Source organism: Podarcis gaigeae (assembly GCF_964106915.1).
Source record: "Podarcis gaigeae genome assembly, chromosome: 2".
Classification (NCBI taxonomy): Eukaryota; Metazoa; Chordata; class Lepidosauria; order Squamata; family Lacertidae; genus Podarcis; species Podarcis gaigeae.
In genome coordinates this window covers 45,332,503-45,355,041 of record NC_139679.1, presented here as the reverse complement: position 1 = coordinate 45,355,041, position 22,539 = coordinate 45,332,503, and the positions used below count along the sequence as shown (strand labels likewise).

Below are 22,539 nucleotides of genomic sequence, written 5' to 3'. Positions count from 1 at the left end.
AAGTACTGTTGTGGGGTGGGGTGCGGGGAGATGACCCTATTACATCCCCAAAATGATATTTTAAGAACATCCTCATGCACTGCTTCACTGTTGCTGTTTGTCCATTCTAAATAGTGGAAAGTCAAGTTTGAGAATCTAGTGAATAGACAGTAGCAGTATTAAGAAACCCTGTTGCTTCCTCACAGTTACACTGTTTAGCACCACAGGCTCCAGCCCAATGGCATGTGCAATAATGAGTCAGGGTAAAGCCAAATCCTTTGCATGCTGCAACAACTCCCAAGATTGAAATCCTGGCTCTGCCAGACTGGGCTGGGAAAGACCTCTCTGTCTGAAGCCCTAGAAAGATGGTATGTTAAAAGAAACAAAACTGCCTGTTTCGCCCTCTTATTGTGTACAGTGGCACCTCGGGTTAAGAACTGAATTCGTTCTGGAGGTCTGTTCTTAACCTGAAACTGTTCTTCACCTGAAGCACCACTTTAGCTAATGGGGCCTCCCGCTGCTGCCCACCACCGTTTCTGTTCTCATCCTGAAGCAAAGTTCTTAACCCGAGGTACTATTTCTGGTTAGCGGAGTCTGTAACCTGAAGCGTATGTAACCCAAGGTACCACTGTACTTCGATGCTAGACTGGGGTCTAAAAGCAGAATGTTGCAGCGTGTTTTTAAGTGGTTTATTGAAAAGGTAATGATTGCACTTACGGTAGCCAAAGTACTCCACCAACTCCACACCCTCCCCTGAAAATGATCCAAGTTTCTTTGGTGTGCAGGTGTGGAGGAAAAGGGAGTCTAAAGGCATTTTACAGTGATCCCTTATTCACCAAAATCATTGCAGAAGTTCACAGAAGCTGATTCTACTGCCTTTTAGCAGCCTAAAAGAATCCTCTCTCCACGAGAATGTCTTGGCTTGGAGAGAAATCATTTCATCTCCATTGAAAAGGCCCTGTCAAGAGCTCCAGTGTCCTGCCCTTGCTTGACACAACTCCATTTGGACGGAGTAAGAGGTGGAACATTAATCCCTCTGCTCAGATCTCTCTGCCAGGCCTTGTTTTGTGCTGAATACGAGCCAGGAATGTCCGGATCTCCATGGGTTGCAGTGCAATGTGTGTTGGGTCCAGCCTGCTTCTGGACTGCTGTTTTGCTGCTCCTGTGGATAGAAGGAGTTTAGGAAAGACAATATTGGAACCCCAGGCCCTTGTCGATAAGACACTTTTGGAAAGCACTAATTGTGCATCTAATGAAGTAGATAAGCAATGGCACAAGTACCTTTGGTCAACTAATTAATGCAATTGGTCTTAGCTTACATACATGATCCTGTGGCTTCAAGTCCCTTGCATCTGGGAGTCAATAGCTAGCATTTAGTGGAAAGCCTGTGATTTACATGCAGATGATTACCAGCTAACTGGCAAGGGTAGTCAATCTTATAACAGGGAAGGACAGATCCCTGCAACAGTGCTGGTGGAAAAAAGGGCATACACCTTCTGCCTCACCTAGTAGCTTCATATCTTCATGTAGGCTACAGCAGGAATAACTAATAGGAATCTGATAAGGCAGGCCATAGGTCACTGGGAGAGCATCTGCTTTGCCCCAGGTTCAACACCTCTAGGTAAAACTAGTAAAGGTTGCTGCTTGGAGCTTTGGAGGGCTGCTGCTAGGCAGTGTAGACCAGGGGTTGGCAAGGTTTACCTTGCCTGGGCCCGGTTCACTCCAGCGGAGATCCTTCCATGGGCACGCCCCCCCTCCCCGCGATTTTTGGTGCTGCGAAAGCAAGTCCCCGTGCTGCACTGGTTTAGCGCAGCACGCGGGGATTCGCCGAGCGGGCGGCTTGGTTCAGGGGCAGCTCATGGGCTGGTTAAACGACCGCCATGGGCCACTTGTGGCCCATGGGCCTTAGGTTGCCGACCCCTGGTGTAGACAGTAATGAGGCAGATGAGCCTCTGGTCAGACTTAATATTAGGCAGCTTCCTATGGGATTTCAAGTGTCAGTGGAAGGGGGAAAGAAACAGGACTGAGCCCCTCTGCTTTGGGGAGACTGTTATTCACACACCCAGAATCTGACAACATTAGAAGCAACCACTGCACAGTAAGTTTGGTCTAAACTGTTTCAGTGATGCATGGTTATCTATATGAGACACTCAGGGAATTCTGGGATCTTATGCAGCTTTGGGGGACAGTTATATAATTAGGTAAAGGACCCCTGGACGGTTAAGTCCAGTCAAAGGCGACTATAGTGTTGCAGTGCTCATCTCACTTCAGGCCGAGGGAGCCAGCGTTTGTCCACAGACAGCTTTCCGGGTCATGTGGCCAGCATGACTAAACCGCTTCTGGCGCAACGGAACACTGTGACAGAAGCCAGAGCGCATCGAAATGCCATTTATCTTCTAATCACAATGGTACCTATTTATCTACTTGCACTGGTGTGCTTTTGAACTGCTAGGTTGGCAGAAGTTGTGACAGAGCAACAGGAGCTCACTCCGTTGTACGGATTCAAACTGCCGACCTTCCGATCAGCAAGCCCAAGAGGCGCCGTGGTTTAGACCACAGCACCACCCACTCTGTGCGCTCTGGGTTCCATCATGGTGTTCTGTTGCACCAGAAGTGGTTTAGTCATGCTGGCCACATAACCCTATAGTCGCCTTTGGACTTAACCGTCCAGGGGTCCTTTATTATTATATAATTGATAGTCACATGAGCAGGATGTGACCAAATTCACCCTGTTCCAGAGGTGGAATGGACTGGCTTGACCAAAGGCTGTTTTTTTTCACAATAGCATTCTTACACGTATGAACCGTTGTCATTATGAACACCTCTGCTGCTTAGGACACAAGGATCAAAGCAGTTTAGTGCTGTAAGCACAGACATAGCCAATTATTATAGTTGGTGTAAAGGATTACCTCAGAGGAAGATGGGTTCTGTGCTACTGTAGTTTAGAGTAGTGAGCCACCATGGTCACATGCATTGTAGACCCACTGAAGTCTATGGATTTGACTTAAGTAACTTGGTTTCAATGGATCTAGCCCGGTGATTTGTGGTCACCGCTGGCCATCTTCCTCTTATAGCAACAGATATGGCCCATCAAGTCTGTCACAGTAGCCACATTCAGAGTTGAAGATTTACCTTCAGCTGGCTGCCAGATCAGCCTGTTCACGTCTTCCAGTTTCTGGTTAGCAGCCAAGTTCATCTCTTGCACACTGATGATGTTGAAAGATGAGAACAAGTTCTAGGGTGTGGAGATAAAAGCCATACAGGATATGGTGACAACTCAAAGAGATTCCATATCATGCTGTTAGTTGAAGTTATAGCTCAGTGCTAAACCCCTTACTTAAACAGCCAATAAATTCACTAGAGTGCCTCCAGTAAGTCACTCATTGTGAGCTAGCTTCCTTCCCTCATCTGCAAGACAAGAGAAATAAATGCTGGCATGCCTCATAGGCTTTCTTGTAAAGGGATGTGAAGAATATTACAAAAGAGACCTACCAGCAAGTTAACAACAGCAGGCATGGAGCCATTGACGCTCTCCCCCCTTTCAAACTGGTGCTCCAGACGGATGAGAACGGAGTCAGGCTCCCATTGGGCCAGCGTAAGCAAGTGGACATTTGAAGGGAGAGCCTGGTGCAGAGCAGAGAACTGGGATTGGGGAAGGAGAGAGTCAATCAGACAAGCATCGTAATATGACACTACCCAATTAGAACAGAGCTGAGATTCACTAGCTTTTACTTTACTGATCAGCCATTTCAAAGCAATAAAGTAAGAAAAAGGGAGACAAATACGTTTGAAAGTCAGTAAAAGGGGCTCAAGAATAAGAAACACATTCTAAGAATACAACATCTGTGTCCCCACCTGCCAATGAATTGTTCTTTTTGGATCACATCATTTCCTAAGAAAGTTTTGTGGACTAGTGGGTGGGATGTGATTTATACAAGATATTCTGGGCCCAGACTTGCAGAGCAATATGAGAATCTGCCTTGTTTGGAGAGTCATGGGTTACCTAGCCTAGTACCATAATAATAATAATAAATTATTTATACCCCGCCCATCTGGCTGGGTTTCCCCAGCCACTCTGGGTGGCTTCCAACAAAGTATTAAAATACAGTAGTCTGTTAAAAATTAAAAGTTTCCCTAAAGAGGGCTGCCTTCAGAAGTCTTCTAAAAGTCTGGTAGTTATTCTTCTCTTTGACATCTGGTGGGAGGGCGCTCCACAGGGCGGGTGCCACTACGGAGAAGGCCCTCTGCCTGGTTCCCTGTAACTTGGCTTCTCACAGTGAGGGAACCGCCAGAAGGCCCTTGGCGCTAGACCTCAGTGTCCAGGCAGAACGATGGGGGTGGAGACGCTCCTTCAGGTATACTGGACTGAGGCCATTTAGGGCTTTAAAGGTGAGCATCAACACATTAACTTTGAATGAGAGCACCTTTCCAAAGGTTGGGGCAGAGACCACTCCCAGCTCTGCCCTCTTTAGGTGGCACCATTTTGCATGCCAAGCATGAGCTCGCCCACAGAGCTGCATATGCGAGGCCTTGAGTGCGTGCAACTGGCAGCCAAAGCCAACTGACTACATTGCTTTTTCAACCGTTCCCTCACCTCCTTCACGTTGTCCTGGCCAGGCTGGTATGGAGGCCCCTCGCCAGGGGCCAACACTAGCTGTGGTGCCATGAACTCCTGTTGGGCCCACAGGCGGTGCTGCTCGGCTGACGACTCGGCTGTGTCCAAGAGGATAAGGTGGCGACCCCGCACCACCAGCCCATGGTGGAAGTCGCCAGGTTCCAGCAGTGGCTCCCCTACGCCCCGGCTATCGTCATGCAGCAGCCGTCGATGTACCTGAAGACCATGATGGAGGAAAGGGGGAGAGGGGATGCAAGTTGGGAGAAGTAGCGCAGGTCGAGCTAGTCTGCTTGCCTTGCAGCTGACAGGGCCTGGTGCTACAAAGTGGGCTTGCCACTCTAGGATGCTGCAGAACCAGCAATTTCTTCAGTGGAGTCACCAATATAAGCTTTGGCCTTGCTATTATTTAAGGCAGGGTGGGCAACATCAGGGTCAGGGGCTGAATGTAGGGCCACCCCACCCTCAGGTCTCCCCACCTCAGGCCCTATCCCTCCCTGCCCCTGCTTTGCAGCCAAAGTGTGTTTGCCTGGCTGGACTGCATCTGACAAGGCCTCCTTCCTGTCTGGATACAGGATGCAGAGGTATAACAAGCCAACTGCACAAAGGTAGCATTTGCATTTGTTACTCCACCCACTTTGGCCTCTGGCCCCGCCCACCACCGGCATGGAGACTTCAAAAGGTTGTCCAGAAGGAAATGTGAAAGTTGCACATCCTCAGTGACTCCCGACTGGGTAGCTCTCTGCTTTCTCTGGATGCCCCCAGTCACCCGGCCTATGAGGGCCTCTCTACTTGACCGTGGTTCCTTCTCTTCCTGGGCCTGACACTGAGGCAGTTTGCCCTTCTTCCTACTTGGAAGTCCTGCTGCGCTCACCATGAGCTCAAGAGAGCCGTCGAAGACGCTGCTGCCTCCCTGCGAACGGTCTGTCAGCACTGTCAGCTGCACCTTCTGGTCCTGGAGTGATTCAAAGAGAAAGCAAGGACAGAGCTGCATGCGTGTGTACACTAAGAAAGCCTCCTGCCACACTGCTCACTAGGTGCTACAGGAGGGAAGGGCAGGTGTGCCCTTTCTCTCAGCCCCCGTTCCCACCACACTTGAACACAACCCACAGCCCCCTCCCTCAACCTTTGTCCCAAACCTTCACTGGAAACAGAGGAGCACCTGTCCCTACATTTCCCACAATTACGCTGTGCGGTTTGGTAGACCTGCAGGTGGGCCCGTCACAGTGCGCAAGGGGTGCCATTACCTTGATGTAGATACGGCTGTTGACAGGGTAGTAGTTGCCGGCCACAGGCTCTGTCTGGCTCAGGTTCCACGTGGCCCTGTAGTTGCGCCTGCACCAGGGTGAGCAGAGAGAGAAGAGAAAGGGGAATATCAACCTCCTGCCTTTCCTCAGCCAGTTAGGAACCCAGACACACCCAGCCAGATATTGCGAATGAGGAGGGAAAAACAAAACATGGAAGGGCAGAGGCAGAGAAAATGGACCCCAAGGTGCTTGCAGCAGCAATTACGTTAAGATACACTTCTTCCTTAAGTGCATGTCTAATGTCTTAGAATTTCTTACAATAATCCAGTATTACCCTCCCCATTACACATCTGTTGGGAGATGGGGGAGAGGAAGAGTCAAGATGGAGAAAGAACAGCTTCGCTCTTAGCATCTTCTGCTCCTGTCCAGGCTATGGAGGGACAGTCCCAAGACACAAAGGCTTCACTTTGCCTGCTGCTCCCGCCAGTACCTTCTCTCTAGGATCTCACGCCCGTTGGAGTCTGTGTAGAAGTGGCCAGCGGTCTGCAGGTCTGTCTCGAAGCGGCTGATGATCTCCTTGCCAAGACCGTCACTGTGGGACAACCCGGAGGTCAGAGATGTACTCTGAAGACAAGGGGAAGGCCCCGCCCCCGCCCCAGCTTCCTAACACTCACTGGATAGGGATGGGCCCCACCGTCCATTCCAGCTCAACGTAGGGCTGCCCGGCGTAGAGTCGCACCACCTGGGAGCACCAGGCAGAGAAGTTCTGGTACAGCTCCTCCACCACTTGGGTCTGCCAGATAAGAGACACATGCAGGTTTTCTTTTTAATTTGCCTGGCATCGATATGCAGCCCCTTCTATTGATAAAAAGTGGCACAGATGGGGTTGAGGAAACTGTGTGCGCACAAGGGGGCACGAAGGAGGGAGGGAATTTCAGAAGTTGGCTTTTGGGCATACAAAAGTGGTAGCCAAAGTAGTCCAGGGCACTCTATTGCCACACATGCATGAGAAACTTTAGGCTTGAAATTGCATAGGCAAGAACTATAAGCCAGGAGGCTAACATGCAGCTTCCCCCTTCCCCACACAAAACCCTGGCAATGATAAACTTATTTTAAATAATGTAGACTAGCTGATGGGAAAAGTCTTCTGGGTATCAGCCTTGAGAACAGCAGATCTTGCCTTCCCCACTTTGGCCCCTGGTGGGCTGTCCAAGGGTCAATGTGGCCCTTGGCCTGGAAATGGTTAGCCACTCCTGCTGTACATATTAGATGCTTCTGCTCTTGGGGTCTGGCAGCAGAATCCGCCTTCCCCAATCACTCAAGAGCCACCAGCAGAAATCCAAGGAGGAACAAAGCCTGTTTTCACTACCTACCAAGCCCTTGCAACTGCAGTTTGGCCACCACAGAAATTAAAATGGAACCAGTATTTGTTGCAGAATAATTACACAAAAAAATTCTGGTTGTGGATGGTAAAACATGAAGACTCAAAAGCAACATACATAACAAAACATCCATGAAAACGGGGCTGGGAGCTGTGACAGCTTCCAATCTCTTCCTCGTTCTCTCCTATACCGCCGTAACTTTCTCATCTCCTGTGCTCCATGCTGCAACTTCAATTCTCTTCTGTCTCTTTAGGCCACAGTGAAACACTGAGCATTCAGTGGCAAGGCAACACTGTTTCTGCAGCCCAAACTATGCAGAAATGCCCAGCAATGCCACACAAGACATTCAGCATGCTCTGGTTGTGGGATTCACTGTTAATGAACGTGGGATTTAGGGTACAGACCACTTAAGAGAGCCAGCTTGGATGTAGCCACCATCTTTCTATCCAAAGCTCTTCAGGCCCTTGGTGACTGGGTCAGTTCCCTGGACAGGCTAGCAGCCTTTGTAGGCTTATGATCATCCCTCAGCCAGTATTTGTTCCGTCTTCTGCTGGTTTTTCCTACCTTCACATGGTGCACCTGGGCTCCCTTGGCAATGGGGAAGGTCTGAGAGGTGTCTGGGCGGAAGATGTAGGCCCCAGAGGCCTGGGAATTCTCTTCATTCCCAGCGCTGGCATTGTACCTGAAGAAGTCAGCCAATGGACAGAACTGGTGATGCAGCTATAACAAGTTCCCCACCAACAACTGCCAATAATTCAAGCAGGAAAGTATAAAGACAGCCAGCCCATCTTTAATATCCACCTTCCACAGGGGCAAGAGTCCAGCTCGCAGCCAGGAAGTCCAGGTAGAGAGCTCCCTTCCACACTGCTTCCCAAAGCTGCTCCCTTTCGAAGCAGAAGACAACTCACCAGAAAAAGTTCTGAGACACTGGCAAGGAGATGTTCTTATCCAGGTTCTGAATCTCCTTCAGGAGTCCTGTTTTGGGGTCAACCAGAACTCGTAGATGCTGGGAAAGGAGGAGGAGGAGGGGGAGGGAACGAGAAAAGGAAAAAAATTGATGTAGGAGATGCAATCTGGAAAAGATTCTTAGTCTGGATGTGCATGAAAAGATGTGATGTCATTCCAGGGAAGTCTGCTTTCAAGAAACAGATCCCTACAAAAGTTTTAAAGTAGGAAAAAGTGTATCAAGTGGTCATCTCATTCTACCCACGTCATAAACAAGGGAGCAGCCTCTGATGGATTTCTTTTCAGTGCTTTTCTCGAATGTCTCCAAGGAAGATGACTTCTCAAGAAAGCTTGTTTTGTTCCTGAACTGGTCTTAGTTCATAGATTTGGGTTATACTTCTTTCTACAGATGGAACTCATAGTTTGTCCCCGATTTCAGGGGTCTGGTAACACTTTTGTAAAGAATAGTCTAAAGTTTACACCAAAATGGACATTTGGGAATGGAGAACTGAAAATCCAGATATTGGGTAGTATTCAACCAAGTTTTGCTCAGGATAGACCGACCCACTGAAGTTAATTAACCTAACTTAGTCACATCCATGAATTACAATGGGCCAACTCTTAGCTGAATACCACTTACTGTTGGTAGGAATCAGGTGTGGGAATCTCTGCTTTCTCTGTTGCTCAAAGTTATAATATAATGTTCCTTGAGAAAAAGAAATTGCCCTTTGCAAGTTTTCTAAGAAAGGCTTGTGCCTCATGGGAAAAGAGCATGCAAGACCAGGCCAGGAAGACCAAAGCAGACCAAAGCCAAATGTCAGGGTGAGATTGGTGAATACCTCATTCTGGATTGACCAAGAAAGTTGGTCTGCTCCAGGTTGGTGGGGCAACCTCTTCAGCAGTCTGGATCGCGCTGGCTCCTTGCCGGGCAGCCTAGAGACCGAGTAAGTGGTGTAGCCCAGCGGTGGGGCAGATGCCTGGAACACCAACTCATTGACAGCATTGCCCCGATCATGCCGAACAGCACAGGTGAAATTTGATACGGGAATGACCTGGAAAGGAAGTTTGCACAGTTCTTCATTCCACACAGCAGAGCACCTGGAAGGGATACTTTTCTCTTGAAGAACCCAGGGGAGTTTGCTGTTGTGATATTCCATACAACATGGGACATCAGTTTCATGGCCATTGAGTAGAGAAGCACTAAGATAGTGGACAAGCACTGATGTTTACTTTTGATACAATTAGCCCTCTGTTAGCTGCATTTTTGCAGCAGGGGGAGGATTGGGAAGTTGGCAAGAGCTTTGGCTTATGTTGGCCACCCCACCAAATGTTTCATTACTGGGCAGCCCCAGTGAGGAAAACAGTGCCAATTTCAATTCTATCTACCCCTCAAGCATCCCCAGCTATAGGGGAAACAGGGGCTGTTTGCTTCCTACCTCATTCAGAACAGCCTGGCCATTAGGATCTAAAACGGAGTAATGGCTTCCATTCACCGGCAGCCGGACGTTCCATCCCACAGGGCGGGCCAGAGGGTTATAGATGATCACCATGAACTGCAACGGCAGAGAGCAACATGTTAGGGAAGGAATACATCACTGCCAAGAGGAGCCCAGCCAACTGAGAAGGTGTTGGAAGGTCCCCCCGAATGCCAAGGCACAACCCTTGATGCTTGGAGGTAAAGAGGGAAGTTACAGATTTCAAGTGTCCAGTGGGATAAGGGACTAGACAAAAATGATGGTCCCTTACAGTAGAGGCAACTTCAGTCAGCAGGCAGACACTGATGTTAAGGTAGGTGCAATAGATGAAGTTCTCTTTGCTTCCAACGATACTGGTGAGGGCATTGCTGACCACAACCTGCAAGGCCAGAGAAAATGGTAGCTATAGGTTAACCACTCTCGTCACCTGTGCAAAGGTGCGGAAACATAACAAGGAGATCTCCAGGGAAGGTCAAAGTCCTGAAAACAGAGCAACTTCATGCATTTATTTATTTGTACACACCCTTCCACCCAAAAGAAGTCCAGGGCAGCGAAGAGAACATCGCACAAGCAAGAGCCAGATAAATAAATACAGGTCTAGGAAAGGCATCAGCAAACATATTGGAGGAGAGCAGAGGACTGAGGAGCCAGAGCTGCCCTCCGCCTTTTCATTCAGTTACGCTCACATACATCTACATGTGAGACACATCGGGCGGCTGCTTTCTTGGTTCAGAGCACACACCTCACAGGCATCCCAGCCGGTAGACAACTGTTTGGCGTAGTCATTGGTCACATGCTGCTTTGCTGTGCCAGTCACTGCATCGTGGTGCTGGGCAACTCCCATGGCCTGACCTGCAAGTAAAAGAGGAGCGTGTCACATGACACTGGGATGGGACCCCGATAGGCTGACTCACATGTGCAGACAGTGGCCACCCCAACTCATTGGCTCTCCAATACAGACACCACTGCCCACAGGCTTTTGACACTTGCAAGTGTATACTTTTATGACTCCCCTTATTTTTGTCATTGTACACTGCTTTAAACTTGTAATACTATGCTTTAATGTTGTAAACTGCCCTGGGATCTTAGGCTGAAGGCCAGGTAATCACGAATAATCATCACGTTCTCCAAGTTAATTCAGAATTTAGACCAGATCCTGGCTGAGACCCTCTGATAGCCACCATGGGAGCTACTGCTGTTTCCTGGCTCTTAACTGTAATATCAGGATGAAGCCACCCCGCCGAAACCCTCACGATTTCACCTACGCAGCACAGAACTGCTGGCATTGCCATAAGGCCCCACATTTGCTTGTGCGCCAGCCAACACTTCGAGCTGGTTGCAGACCTGCAAAAGTAAAGAAACAGCATCAGAGGAATGAGAAATGCTCGCCTGTCGGGTATGTCCTGAGCCTAAGAAGTCACTGATGGCAGCAGGACCAGGACCCAGGAGTTCTGGTTCTTTGCCTTTCCCCTCCATATCTTGTGGGAGGAAAATACTCCTTTTTTTGTATTCTACCCCCCCCCCCCCAATTCAGCACTGACCTGCAGGAAGTTATTGCTGAGCCGCTCGTAGCGTTTCAAAGCTGGGCGGCTGGTGAAGTAGCCTGTCCAGAACTGGTGAGGACCGTCAGCATATGGGAAGAAGTCATCGTATTTCACAGTCCTGCCCAACGCAGATTTCATTTCAGCCAAGATCTACACCTGTGTATGGCATATCACCCTCCCCTGCACCTCAAATGGAGCCTGCGAGCAGGAGGCGGCAAGTGGTCAGCCCAGGATGTGAAGACATGGAGAGAGGCATCCCAAGGCCAAATCCATTTTCTGCCAGGGATTCACTGACTGACTATGTGCCTATCAGCCCCTGTATTCCATCTTTTAATATGGAAGTAGCTAACCTTTACAAGCCTAGACAAGTAAAACACTAAATGCTTTTGATGATTAATATTAATAATAATCCCACTTTACTATGTACCCAAAGTACACGATGAAGGTTACTGGCATGGAATGAGTTCATTAAGCAATTCAGATTGCACATAAAATCAATGGGCAGGATTCAAGTAATGAGTTCCAGCCCTGCAAGAACTTCCACTAGCTCAATGGGGCTTCTCCCCCACCCTCCTCAGCCCTGAAAATTGGCTCAGAGGAGGGTGGGGGTTAGGAGAATCCCCAGAACAGCATGCCGAGGGAGAAGGGAGCAGATGGCTCCATCAGGGAAGCGGAAATGCTTGTGCCGTCTGAGCAATCTGCTTCGGACTACAGTGACCCTCTTCCCTTTTGTTGAAGGCTGTGCTCTCTGTGAGCATTTGTGCTCTCTTTAGATCTTCAGCTGGTGAGCCTGGAGACTCCTTCAAGTCATCAAGCTGCTTGGGGAACAAGAAGTAAGGCCTTAACCCAACAGAACATGCAAAAAAGATGGAAGCAGATGGCAGGGATGCAGGTGTGGCGGCCAGATGAACCCTCCCAGTTCAACAGTAGGAAACAGGCTCAAAAGAGGTTTGGGCCTAGAAAGAATCTATAGAAAAGAACACTCTTTTTTGAGGGGGGGAGGGTGTGCCTCTGGCAGCTACATGCTGTGTCCTATCAAACAGCCCTCATGCAGTTGAAACCCACCCTCTCTTGCTAGAATTCAGCAGCCATCTCACAGGAGTAGAATTAAGCACCTGCTTGGGGAAGAGGAGGAGGTGGCCAGCCCCTAAGGAAATGCTCCTGCTGCAAACACGGGCGGCCCAGCCAGCCAGACCCAGCCCTCTCACCATGATATGTTGGCCTTATTGAGCTCCCACAGGTAGCAGCTTGGGGTGGAGTAGAGGACATTGACGCGGCTCCCGTTCAATTGCTGCAAGAGAGAAGCGAGGGAAATTAACAGGCAAGCACTCACTGAGGAAAGGAAGGGCATGTATCGGCTATGCAGCAAAGACGGCACGATGCCAGCTCTAGCTTTCTTTCAGTGCGGTTCAAGTCATCTCTCTCTGGTGAGCATTGCCAGAATATGGCAAGTGAATGAGGAAAGAGGCTCATTCTCAGTTCCAGAGCTGACTGGTGGAAGGAGGAGAGAGGCTTTCCCTCTCTGTTTTTCACTGAAGTTCAGCCTAGACAAGGCTGAGGTTGCGTCAATGTGACGTTTGACTACCGCGGTAATTTATGCTTAACCTGTTCTCTGTGTGTAGAGGCTACTTTCCCTCTAAGGTAGGAATGGGGATTTCTAGCTCCCTCCATCCATATGCTGGCTGGAGCTGATGGGAGTTGAAAGCCAACTACACCTGGAAGGCCACAGGTTCCCTGGCAAAAGGACCAGGTCCAAAGCTTGACCCACCTTTGTCACCAGAGGCACAGGGGCTATTGCCAGATGCAACCACCTGGCTTGAGAAACATATGCCCTGCTGGCCTCCTGCTCAGATTATAGGGATGTGGGTGGCGCTGTGGTCTAAACCACAGAGCCTCTTGCGCTTGCCGATCAGAAGGTTGGCGGTTCGAATCCGCACAATGGGGTGAGCTCCTGCCTACGTAGCAGTTCGAAAGCACGCCAGTCAAGTAGATAAATAGGTACCGCTGTGGCAAGAAGGTAAATGGCATTTCTGTGCACTCTGGTTTCTGTCACGGTGTTCTATTGCGCCAGAAGTGGTTTAGTCATGCTGGCCACATGACCCGGAAAGCTGTCTGTGGACAAACGCCGGCTCCCTCGGTCTGAAAGCAAGATGAGCGCCGCAACCCCATAGTCGCCTTTGACTTGACTTAACCATCCAGGGGTCTTTTACCTTTACCTTTGGATTACGGAATGTGCTGTCCTATACCGAGGTCAAGGGTTGGGTATGCCTTTGAAAACAGAATATGACTGCACAAATAAAAACCGGGAATACCTTTGCATTAACGTGCTTGATGAGCTTGTCCATGTTCTTGTACCAGAGGAGGGCATTCTCGTACTGGAAGTCGGATCCCATTGTCATGACAATGTGGTTGGTGCGATAGTGTTTTGCCTAAAGGAAAGAATGCGGAGAGTTGGCCTGTCTCCTGACTCCACAACAGCCTTGCTGCAGCATTTGTGTAACGCTTCCAAGAGCTCAAAGCACCATGGATAAGCGAAGCAACAGACCATGCAGAATCAGCAAAGCCAACATCTAAAATAAGAGAACTTAATAAGGACTGTGTTTTATGGACGGATAGAAGCCTTTTTCAAACTATTTAAAGAAATGTAACAGGATGAATCCATGAGCGGGATTTGAACTATGAGCAACAGAAATAATTAGAGATTTTTGTATTGTGGTTATGATATAAAAGAATGAAGACAGGATACAGCAACAGAATAGAATTTAAAAAAACACCTACAAAAAATGGGATGAGAAGCGGATAAAAGAAAAAAAAGTTATGTATTAGAATTTTATAAGAAATTTGTGGAAATTTAATAAATATATATATATTTAAAGTTCAAAGCACCGTGTGCATTTATATTGCTGCACTCCTTAAAACAACTCTGTAGAGAAAGTATTATTATTCCTCCACCACTGCAGATGGAGAGGCTGAGGCTAAGAGAGAGTGGCTTGAACTAAGGCCACCTAGTGAGCTTATGGAAGAGGCAAGATTCAAACTACAGACTTCAGTCTCTGTGCCATTATGCTACTCCAGCTCTCAGCTGCTCAGTGTGGGGAAAGGCTGTGGCTCAGTGGAAGAGCATCTGCTTTGCATTCAGAAGGTCCCAGGTTCAATCCCCGGCAGGGATAGAAATCCAGATAGGGTTTTCTGAAATCCTGGAGAGCCACCGCTTGTCAGGGCAGACAGTGCTGAGCTAGATGGATCAATGGTCTGATCCTGTGCACTAGTGAGACACCATCTTCAGAAATGACCCACAGGTTGCCTTACGTCAGGTGAGGAGTGCTTTTTTGACCTAGGGGGCATAAGGCCCTGTTGCCAATCCTCCAAAAGTGCCTATGAAAAGTGGACTAAAAAGAGTAGGTGGGACCAGAGCCGCCCTAAAAAACACACACACACACAAAACACACACACACAGAGAGTGTGTCAGCTGAGGGATGGGATATCTGCATCCCCTTTATGACACTGTGATAGACTGGGAGGATTAAACTTCTCCACCCACCCAATACTGCGCTGGGAGATGGCAGTTATATGGAAATGGAAGCATGGCTGGGAATTTCCCTGTGAAGCATGGCTGGGAATTTCCCTGAAGCTGAAGAATTGCCTAACAAGTTAATCATTAAGTGGGGCTGTATCTTTGTAGCTCAGTCACAAGATGCTTAGCTCACAGTCATAAGAAAAGGGTTGTATTACAGGTCTATGGCATATGCTAATCTGTAGGCATCCATCTTGGGTGGGGTGCCCTCTTTGTTCTTAGCTACTGAAGAGAATGGATGTGTGAATCTCTTGTCTCCAGCAAATAGCCCAAGGCTAATGCAGGCTGCAAAGGAGAAGAGAAGGAGCTTCGATTTTAGATCAAGCTTTAGGGCTAGGACCAGAATAAGGAATATGCAACTATCTGAATGTAATTTCATTTTTAAAAGTTGTTTAGAGTGAAGTTCAGTAAGTAAAGCCTATGAACCATATTTTTCCTGTATTATATGTGCAATAGTACACCATCCTCACTTTGTGCACTTCCCAACCCTTCCTCCTCCCAACCCTCATGGTGGCACTGCCATAAAATTAAGTCAGGGGCTGGTAGGCTACTTGGGAAGGCTTAATGGGTCAAGTCAGTCCTGTGGTTGTCTCCTGTTGTCTTAGATCTTTGCTGTTAAGCAAACTAATTTCCTTCCCCCTCCCCTGACTGAGGACAGAACTGCAAACCCTTGGTCCCCTTTGCTCTAACCTGAGCCGCCGCCGTCCCCAGGAAATATCCAACGATACTCTCCACGTTGTTCTCATCGCTGTCATCGTCAACAATGGGGTTGTCCGAGCAGATCTGATCCCAGCAAAGAGACATGGGAGGGTTGTAGCCGTTTGGCAGGACACCTGCCAAGAGAGAGTTGGGAGAAATGGGAGCTTTCTGACTGGAATGTTCTTGGTAAATGAGAAAGGGAGGGTGAATGCTACAAGGCCACATTCAACAAAAGAGGAAGCCGAGAGCCATCGTGGGGAAGAACCAGAGAGAGAGAGAGAGAGAGAGAGAGAGAGAGAGAGAGAGAGAGAGGACTGAATAGAACAAGGGGAGCATTACCAAGAGGTACTGGGATAAATGCACTTTACTGAGGAATCGGAATTGGGAATATTTAAGTGTGAAAAGAGACAGTTAATACAGAAACAGAGAGACATGGCACCAATAGTTGAGGCATAGTCAAGATCGATATTACCGAGAGAGGCTGGATTAGAGGATCCTCAAGAAGACTCCTGTCTCTATGGTTATTTGATTAGTCTTACATTTGCATTGCTTGGGGAAACAACTTTGCTGCCCAGGAGGCACTAAGCTGCTTTGTTGGTGGGTTGGCCAGGGCAGGGACCCCCAACTTTTCTGGGGCTCATGGCATATTTTGGAAATCTATGAAACTGCTGTCAGCCCCACAAAATACCCAATTCACAGAGGGTACTCATACTAATACCTCCTCACTCCCAGCTTTTAAAGTACCTGTACACCCCCCAAAAAATACAAAGCCAAAAAACAAAACCAGGTTACACTCCCCCAAAACAGCCAGGCTATACTCACCCAAACAATCTCCCACCAAACCAACCCTGCCCCAGTTAAAAAATAAACCTGGGAGGGGCAGGGGAGCTTGGCAGGCACCAAGGGTGGTGTCTTAGGGTGCTATGGTGCCCATGAGCACCACATTGGGGACCACCAGATCAGAATAAGAGATGTCTGACAAGTCAGCCTTGCTCACCAGTGAAGAGATCAGCAGCAGGGGGAGGCAGGCTTCCGCTTCCACGCCACAGCTGCTCCATCTCCCGCAAGGTCTCGCGCTGGGCCTTGTCCTGGTAGTCAATGCGGCCCACAAAGAAACCATCATAGCCCATCTTGAGGGAAGGAGAAGAGAGAGTGGGTAAGCCCTCAGCGGCGGGAAGAGGAGACACAGAGTACAATCCTGTAGCTGTTGTGTGCAATAGGAATATCCTGGGAACAGAGGCTGACCTGCGCAAACAGTGAGGCCTGCTCCCGACTGTGCCCAAAAGGATCAATGTGCCAGGCCACACGGGGCCGGCCGCATTCGCCAAATGTTTCTTTCAGGAAATGGAGTCCGAGGCTCATCTGATCGATGACTGGGTTGTAGTGTACGGCTGCTTCATCGTTCATGCACCACCCTCCATTCACAAATTCCAGGCGCCCTACCAAGGAGGGGAGGGGGGGAAAAAGAGAGAGGCCATCAGGACAAGACTTGTGCTGCCTTCCACTGTTGCTCTGAAGAAGAGCAAGAGGTGTTTAGGCAGGTAAGCAGAGATGTGACAGCCAGCCCCAGCAGGTGTGAAAAAGCAACTGGCAGCCTCTGCCACAAACAGCCTCTGGGTAGTGTTCTTACAACCTGGGTCCCAGACTACAACTCCCATCACTCCAGGCAGCTTAGTCAATAGCCAGGCATGATGGGAATTGTAGTCCAACAGGCCAGGTTGCCCGGTCACAGCCCAGAATATCCTCTTGCCTCTTTATTGCCCCCAATAAGCAAAGGAGGCTCCCCTCTCGTGGCTTTTGCTACCCTGCTCCCTCCCACCTCAGCCTACTGGAGAAAGCAGGGCACTGCTTTCACCCCACAGCAGATGGGAGAGGGAGTGAGAGGATCAGCAGAGCAGGAGAAGCCGTATCTGCATGCTTTTGCACAGATGTGGGGCAGAGAGAGCAATCTCTCTGGGTTATGCCAAGTGAAAGCAGTGCCACTCACTTAATTTTCTCAGTTGCAGCAAGACTTTTGAGCTGCTCTGCTGCCTTGGCAACCCATACATTTATGTATTTTTTTTCTTGTTAACCTCTCTGAGATGTTTCACAAATGAAACAAATAAAACGGTAACTAGTTGGCTCCCTGCTTGCCACTCTCCCTCAGGAAAGCTCCCCCACCCCCAGAGGCAAAGAGCTCCCCGTCTTCCTTATGCGCACAGAGAAGCCAGGTGGGAAGGTGAGACAGGGGCCCCACTCTGCCCATCACACTTACCTTCCGCAACAAGCTGCCGCACGGCCTGGCGCATGGCTTCAGTCTGCAGTCCCCACCAGCGGGCAAAGAAGACCACTTCCACGTAAATGAAACGCTTGCTGGGGTCAGCCAGTAGCTGCGGGATGACGGAGTCCAAGATGTATTGCACCCCAGCATGCTGAATGTCGTTACGGACTGCAAGGCAACCGACATGGGATGGGGAGAAGGTGAGGAGGAATCGGATAGCTCACGCCTGGACCAAAAAGTCTCCAGGCACTGGCTAGATGGGAGAAAGTCCCGTCCCCCCCGAAGCAGACAACCAAGGGCAGAATCTCATATTTGAATAAATTAGGAGATAATCCGGGCCTCTGTTTTGTTTGTTTTAATTTTATGTTTGTGGTATGTTATTTTTTGTAACTCCCCATTTAATGGTTGTGTTTGTTTATTTTATTTATGTACCTGCAGAGAACTTCACATTATGTGGCACCATACAAATATCCTGTCATTCCTCAGTCAAACAGCGGTCACAACTAATATCTGCAATTCATAAAACAGTACAGTATAAACCCACCCTAGGGGACTCTCCTCTTCATTGTGCGAGATGCTGAAAGAGAGTTCATGACATTTCCACAGTGGCACTGTTCTGGCCTTGAAAGGAAACATGCAAAATCTACCCACCAACCTGCAGCCTTCGGAACAGGATGTTGATGTAGAAAGCACTAAGGCTTATCTCCCAGTGGGTTCTTCTCAGAGGCAGTGGAAAACAGCATATGGACTTCTTGTTCAAATGAGAAGCTGTATAATTCCATACTTTAACAGCAATTTACAGCTCAGACCCAGCAGGTCTAACACAAAGATGAAGTGCATGACATGTAGGCCAAGAAACCCCCGATTTAAAAATTTACCTCAGCTATGAACTATGGTTAAGAGAACATACTACAGTGGTACCTTGGTTTAAGAACAGTCCTGTTTACGAACTATTTGGTTTATGAACTCCGCAAAACTGGATGCAGTGTCCTGGTTTGCGAACTTTACCTTGGTCTAAGAATGGAATCCGAACAGTGGAAGGGCACCGGCGGAGGGAGGCTTCATTAGGGAAAGAGCGCCTCAGTTTAAGAACAGTTTCAGCTTAAGAACGGACTTCCAGAACGGATTAAGTTAGTAAACCGAGGTACCACTGTATCTCTTCACCTCAACCCTCATTTCTAACATGGAGTGAATATGTGTGCACCTTAGAGAACGGTTGCAAAGGTTACTGAGCTTTAAACAAGTTCTGCATGCATTTTTCACACCTTGTGAAAATATATCTAAACTGCATTTTACGGCATATATAAACACTAAGGATTGTTGCAATTGTCTGTTAGAAATGAGATACAAGGTTTTGCTCCACTAGGGCATCATTCCCCAACACGGTCCAGTCAGTCAAAAGGCGAGGCAGCCCAGCCCTGTGGACTGATCCCCCGTTTCAAGGAGGGAAAGTAATCCAAACATGTCCACACTGGTCTACTATGCCTAGAGCCAAGTTTCACAGACTCAACACTAAACTCAGAGAAGGGCTCTTGTTTAACCTAAAGTACAGATCCTAGAAACTTACAGCCTTTTGCCAGGCCTTGCTGTTAGACCGCTTACAAGCTTACTTCACAGTTTCAACTCACCTCCAAAGAAATACTGATCCACAGTCTTCAGCCAGCCCACATCATCATGTGTGTGTGGGATAAGGTGAACATTGAGCATGTCAGGCTTTGTCACTGGGCAGGACTAAAAGAGAGAGAGAGAGAGAGAGAGAGAGAGAGAGAGAGAGAGAAAGAGAAAGAGGGAGTGCATTTCTGAGTCAGGAGAGACAATATATACACAAGGAAACATCTCAAAATCTGCCACAGGAAAGCCACAGTTATCTAAACAGGTAGTATAACTCAGTATAAATATGAAGGAGGCAGAAACAATTCCTGCTAGCTACAGCATAGGGAAGCGCTACTGGCTAATACTATTGGTAACTAAACATTTTGCATACAGTATCAGTGGTACAGTAATTTTTCTACTGAAATATAAACCCTTTGCTTACAATAGCTGGGATCCAGAATTCCTTGCTGCTTGTAGAGAAGCACAATTCAGAAGATTTCAGAACAGCAGATAATGAAGTCTACAATATTCTATCACTGATTTCATTTTTTCTAAAAAAATCTAACTCACATTTTAGCACAAGGCTTGAAGGCAGCTAATGATAAAATATACAATCAGTTGATAAAAAAAAGAAACACTTCCCAAAAAACATATTAGAAGCACTTAAAGTAACACAACAAAAATCAAAGGTTATTCATGAAAATTAAAGGCAGAATAAAGATTGAAAGCTTGGGATTGAGACAACCCTGATGCCTAAAATGTTTAGGGTTGTACCCAGTGTAGAGTTAAGTATAATGTTCTGTCAGAGCTAAGATTTTTCCTTGTGCGGTGGAATGTTTCTCACCTTGCATGCTCCATAAATCTGCCCCCGTTTCTCCCACTCTCCAGAGCAGATTTGGGGAAACTCCATTGCACTAGCACTAATCTTTGCACTAACACAACTCTCTTCCATGTAAAATGCAGGGCTCTGGTTGGAGGGTCAAAAGATGCTGCTCAAGGCAAGGGTAGAAACCACAAAGTGATGACATTCAGATTAACAGTTAGAATGTTTCTGCTGTGCTGCACTGGCAAACAGAAACAGTTTACCACTTTCAGGTGTTATAGATCTCACAGGTTGCCTGGATTTCATTACTACAAGAGTACTTGCTCCTCGCGAGCAATCTGACCCTGGCATTTGATGTCAGTTTATTGTGCCTTGCCTATGTGAAGCTGACCATTTGTGCTACCAGTGTGGGAATGTGCATAGGCACAGAATTTACTAACAGAGGAGCATCAGGAGTGCAAACATAAGTATTTGACCTTCAGTGAAGCCATTTCCCAGAACTGAGGGACAGGATGGAGATTTTACCTTGACTTAAGTTTGCTCAGTATTCAGACTGAGAGTTGCCCAGGGAACAACATTAAGTAGATAGGGAAGTCAGGTAGCAAATCAAGCATGAAGGACATAGCTAATTGGGAAATAACAAACACTGAATCAGCTTTCCAGAGTGCTCAGCCTTGAATCCCTAATCCGCCCACGCTCTCAACCCATCTCAAAAACATCAGTGTTTACACAATAAGAATCATCAGCTCTCTGGGAGATTTGCAGTTGTGGAAAGGCAGAATGGATTAGCAGATTCCATCCAAACAACCTTGGGGACAGCAGTGGAAAGCTGAAGGTGGTTCTCAGTCACACTGCCTAAGGAATTAACCAACGCTGAATATGATTATGGCCACTAGCCTGCATCACTTTAAAATAAATCAAGGGGCAGCAAACATGGTGTCCTCCAGAAGGTGTTGAACTCCCAACTTCCATCAGTGCCAGTCAGCATGACCAATGGTCAGTGATGGTGGGAACTGTAGCCCAACAGCATCTGCAAAGTACAATGTCAGCTACACCTAAATTAGCTCAATAAAAGTATGCTCAGATCATCAGAATACTGGATATTCAGGAATGACCATCAAAAGTATATGTGGTTAATATTAGGAACAGACAGACCTTGGTGTGGTCTAGTGGGGCAAATCTTGCGTTCTTAGTCTCCAGTCCTGAACCAAAACTAAAACCTGAACTGTGTGGGCAGTGCAAAAAGAGTCTCTTCTGTAGCTGAATCTTCCCAATTTGGCCACACCTCCCACCCCCATTTCCTTTGTGCATCTGACAATTTTCTCGTGACTACAACCCACCCCTTCCTCAGGTTCCTCCTTTACGAGTATTCTGGCCTCAGCAACTACCTCTTACCATCCACTCGTGCCTAATTTACAGAGTGGAGCTCTCTTGTTCCTTTCAGCTCATCCTTATAGGGAGTGCAGCTGTAGGAGATAAATAGTTATACAGTAGTTACAGTTATTTCAGACGAAATAAGACGAATGACGGAGCTATAGACTTGAGTCCCCAGTCAGGGTGCTTCCTTTCTCGAAGGGTTTTTCTTTACAGAATTCTCCAGGCTTCCTCTTTTCAGTTAAGTAATGGCCTAGCCGTATTCATAGCAGGTCACCTTGCTAATTTTGCTCAGTTTTCCTGCCCAATGGATTACAAAAAGGACCCTGGGTTTAAATAAATCCCTACTGCTGCACTCCTGCAGAATACGATATACAATTCTTTAGTGATTCTTCACGATCTTTTTCTTGAGCAGCCTAAACGGAGGATCCTCTCCGTTTCCTCACACCGAACGACCTCCCTTTTCATTTAGACCTCACGAATCCCAGTCTCTCCATATAGGCACCTCCTAGACCGCCGCGCCTCTCAACCTTCAGCACAGCCTTCTCCATTCTTCGGCGCCAGAACCCAGAATTTAGTGGGACACCCTAGCTTTCCTCATAACAGCCGTGCAGACGTAGACCGCCTTACCTGGTAGCCGCATGTCGCCCCAGCTGCCGCCACCAACGCTGCCCCCATCAAGAACCCCAAACCCGAGCGGAGCCCCATAGCTGAAGCTCCTGCAGCAGTTGCCAGAGAGGCGGTCATGTGACCAGCCACTCACATGACAACTAGAGCAGGGTTCCGGGCAAGCCACGCCTTCCGTGGGCGGGGGGGAAAACGAAAGCGATTGGTGGGCGGCCCTGCTGTGAAACTCATTCAATTAACTTTGCGCGAGGCTCACGGAGCCCTTGCAATTGGCTGGCTGGGAAGAGTGGGCGGTGACTATTAATTGAGCGCCTGTTTTGTCGAGTGCGGCTCTGGCTCACCAGAGCAGCGATGTCATGCTGGCCACGTGACCCGGAAGTGTCTTCGGACAGCGCTGGCCCCTGG

At 48.1% G+C, this 22,539-nt stretch overlaps 1 protein-coding gene across 1 annotated transcript; it reads right to left on the bottom strand.

Moving 5' to 3' along the window:
* Positions 1-654: 654 nt before the first annotated feature.
* MAN2B1 (mannosidase alpha class 2B member 1) lies at positions 655-22,281 on the bottom strand. The gene is made up of 24 exons (XM_083717922.1): positions 22,138-22,281; positions 19,346-19,448; positions 17,712-17,885; positions 16,703-16,896; positions 16,455-16,587; positions 15,449-15,591; positions 13,497-13,613; positions 12,393-12,475; positions 11,182-11,302; positions 10,906-10,984; positions 10,383-10,492; positions 9,912-10,019; positions 9,602-9,718; positions 9,005-9,217; positions 8,129-8,226; positions 7,785-7,902; positions 6,513-6,631; positions 6,329-6,430; positions 5,839-5,926; positions 5,466-5,546; positions 4,574-4,810; positions 3,472-3,621; positions 3,112-3,214; positions 655-1,141 (listed from the first exon to the last, which is right to left on the bottom strand). Exons 1-24 carry the CDS (start codon positions 22,252-22,254, stop codon positions 1,020-1,022), a joined length of 3,030 nt encoding a protein of 1,009 aa, XP_083574048.1. The 5' UTR covers positions 22,255-22,281; the 3' UTR covers positions 655-1,019.
* Positions 22,282-22,539: the final 258 nt, after the last annotated feature.

What these genes read in the sequence shown, in the direction of transcription:
- MAN2B1 (XM_083717922.1), bottom strand. Translation starts at nt 22,254, where the DNA reads ATGACCGCCTCTCTGGCAACTGCTGCAGGAGCTTCAGCTATGGGGCTC. An exon ending in CCGGCTGGGATGCCTGTGAG is followed by an intron (nt 10,020 to 10,382) that starts GTGTGTGCTCTG and finishes CTGGCCTTGCAG; the next exon opens with GTTGTGGTCAGCAATGCCCT. An exon ending in CTGCTGTTGTTAACTTGCTG is followed by an intron (nt 3,215 to 3,471) that starts GTAGGTCTCTTT and finishes TCCACACCCTAG; the next exon opens with AACTTGTTCTCATCTTTCAA.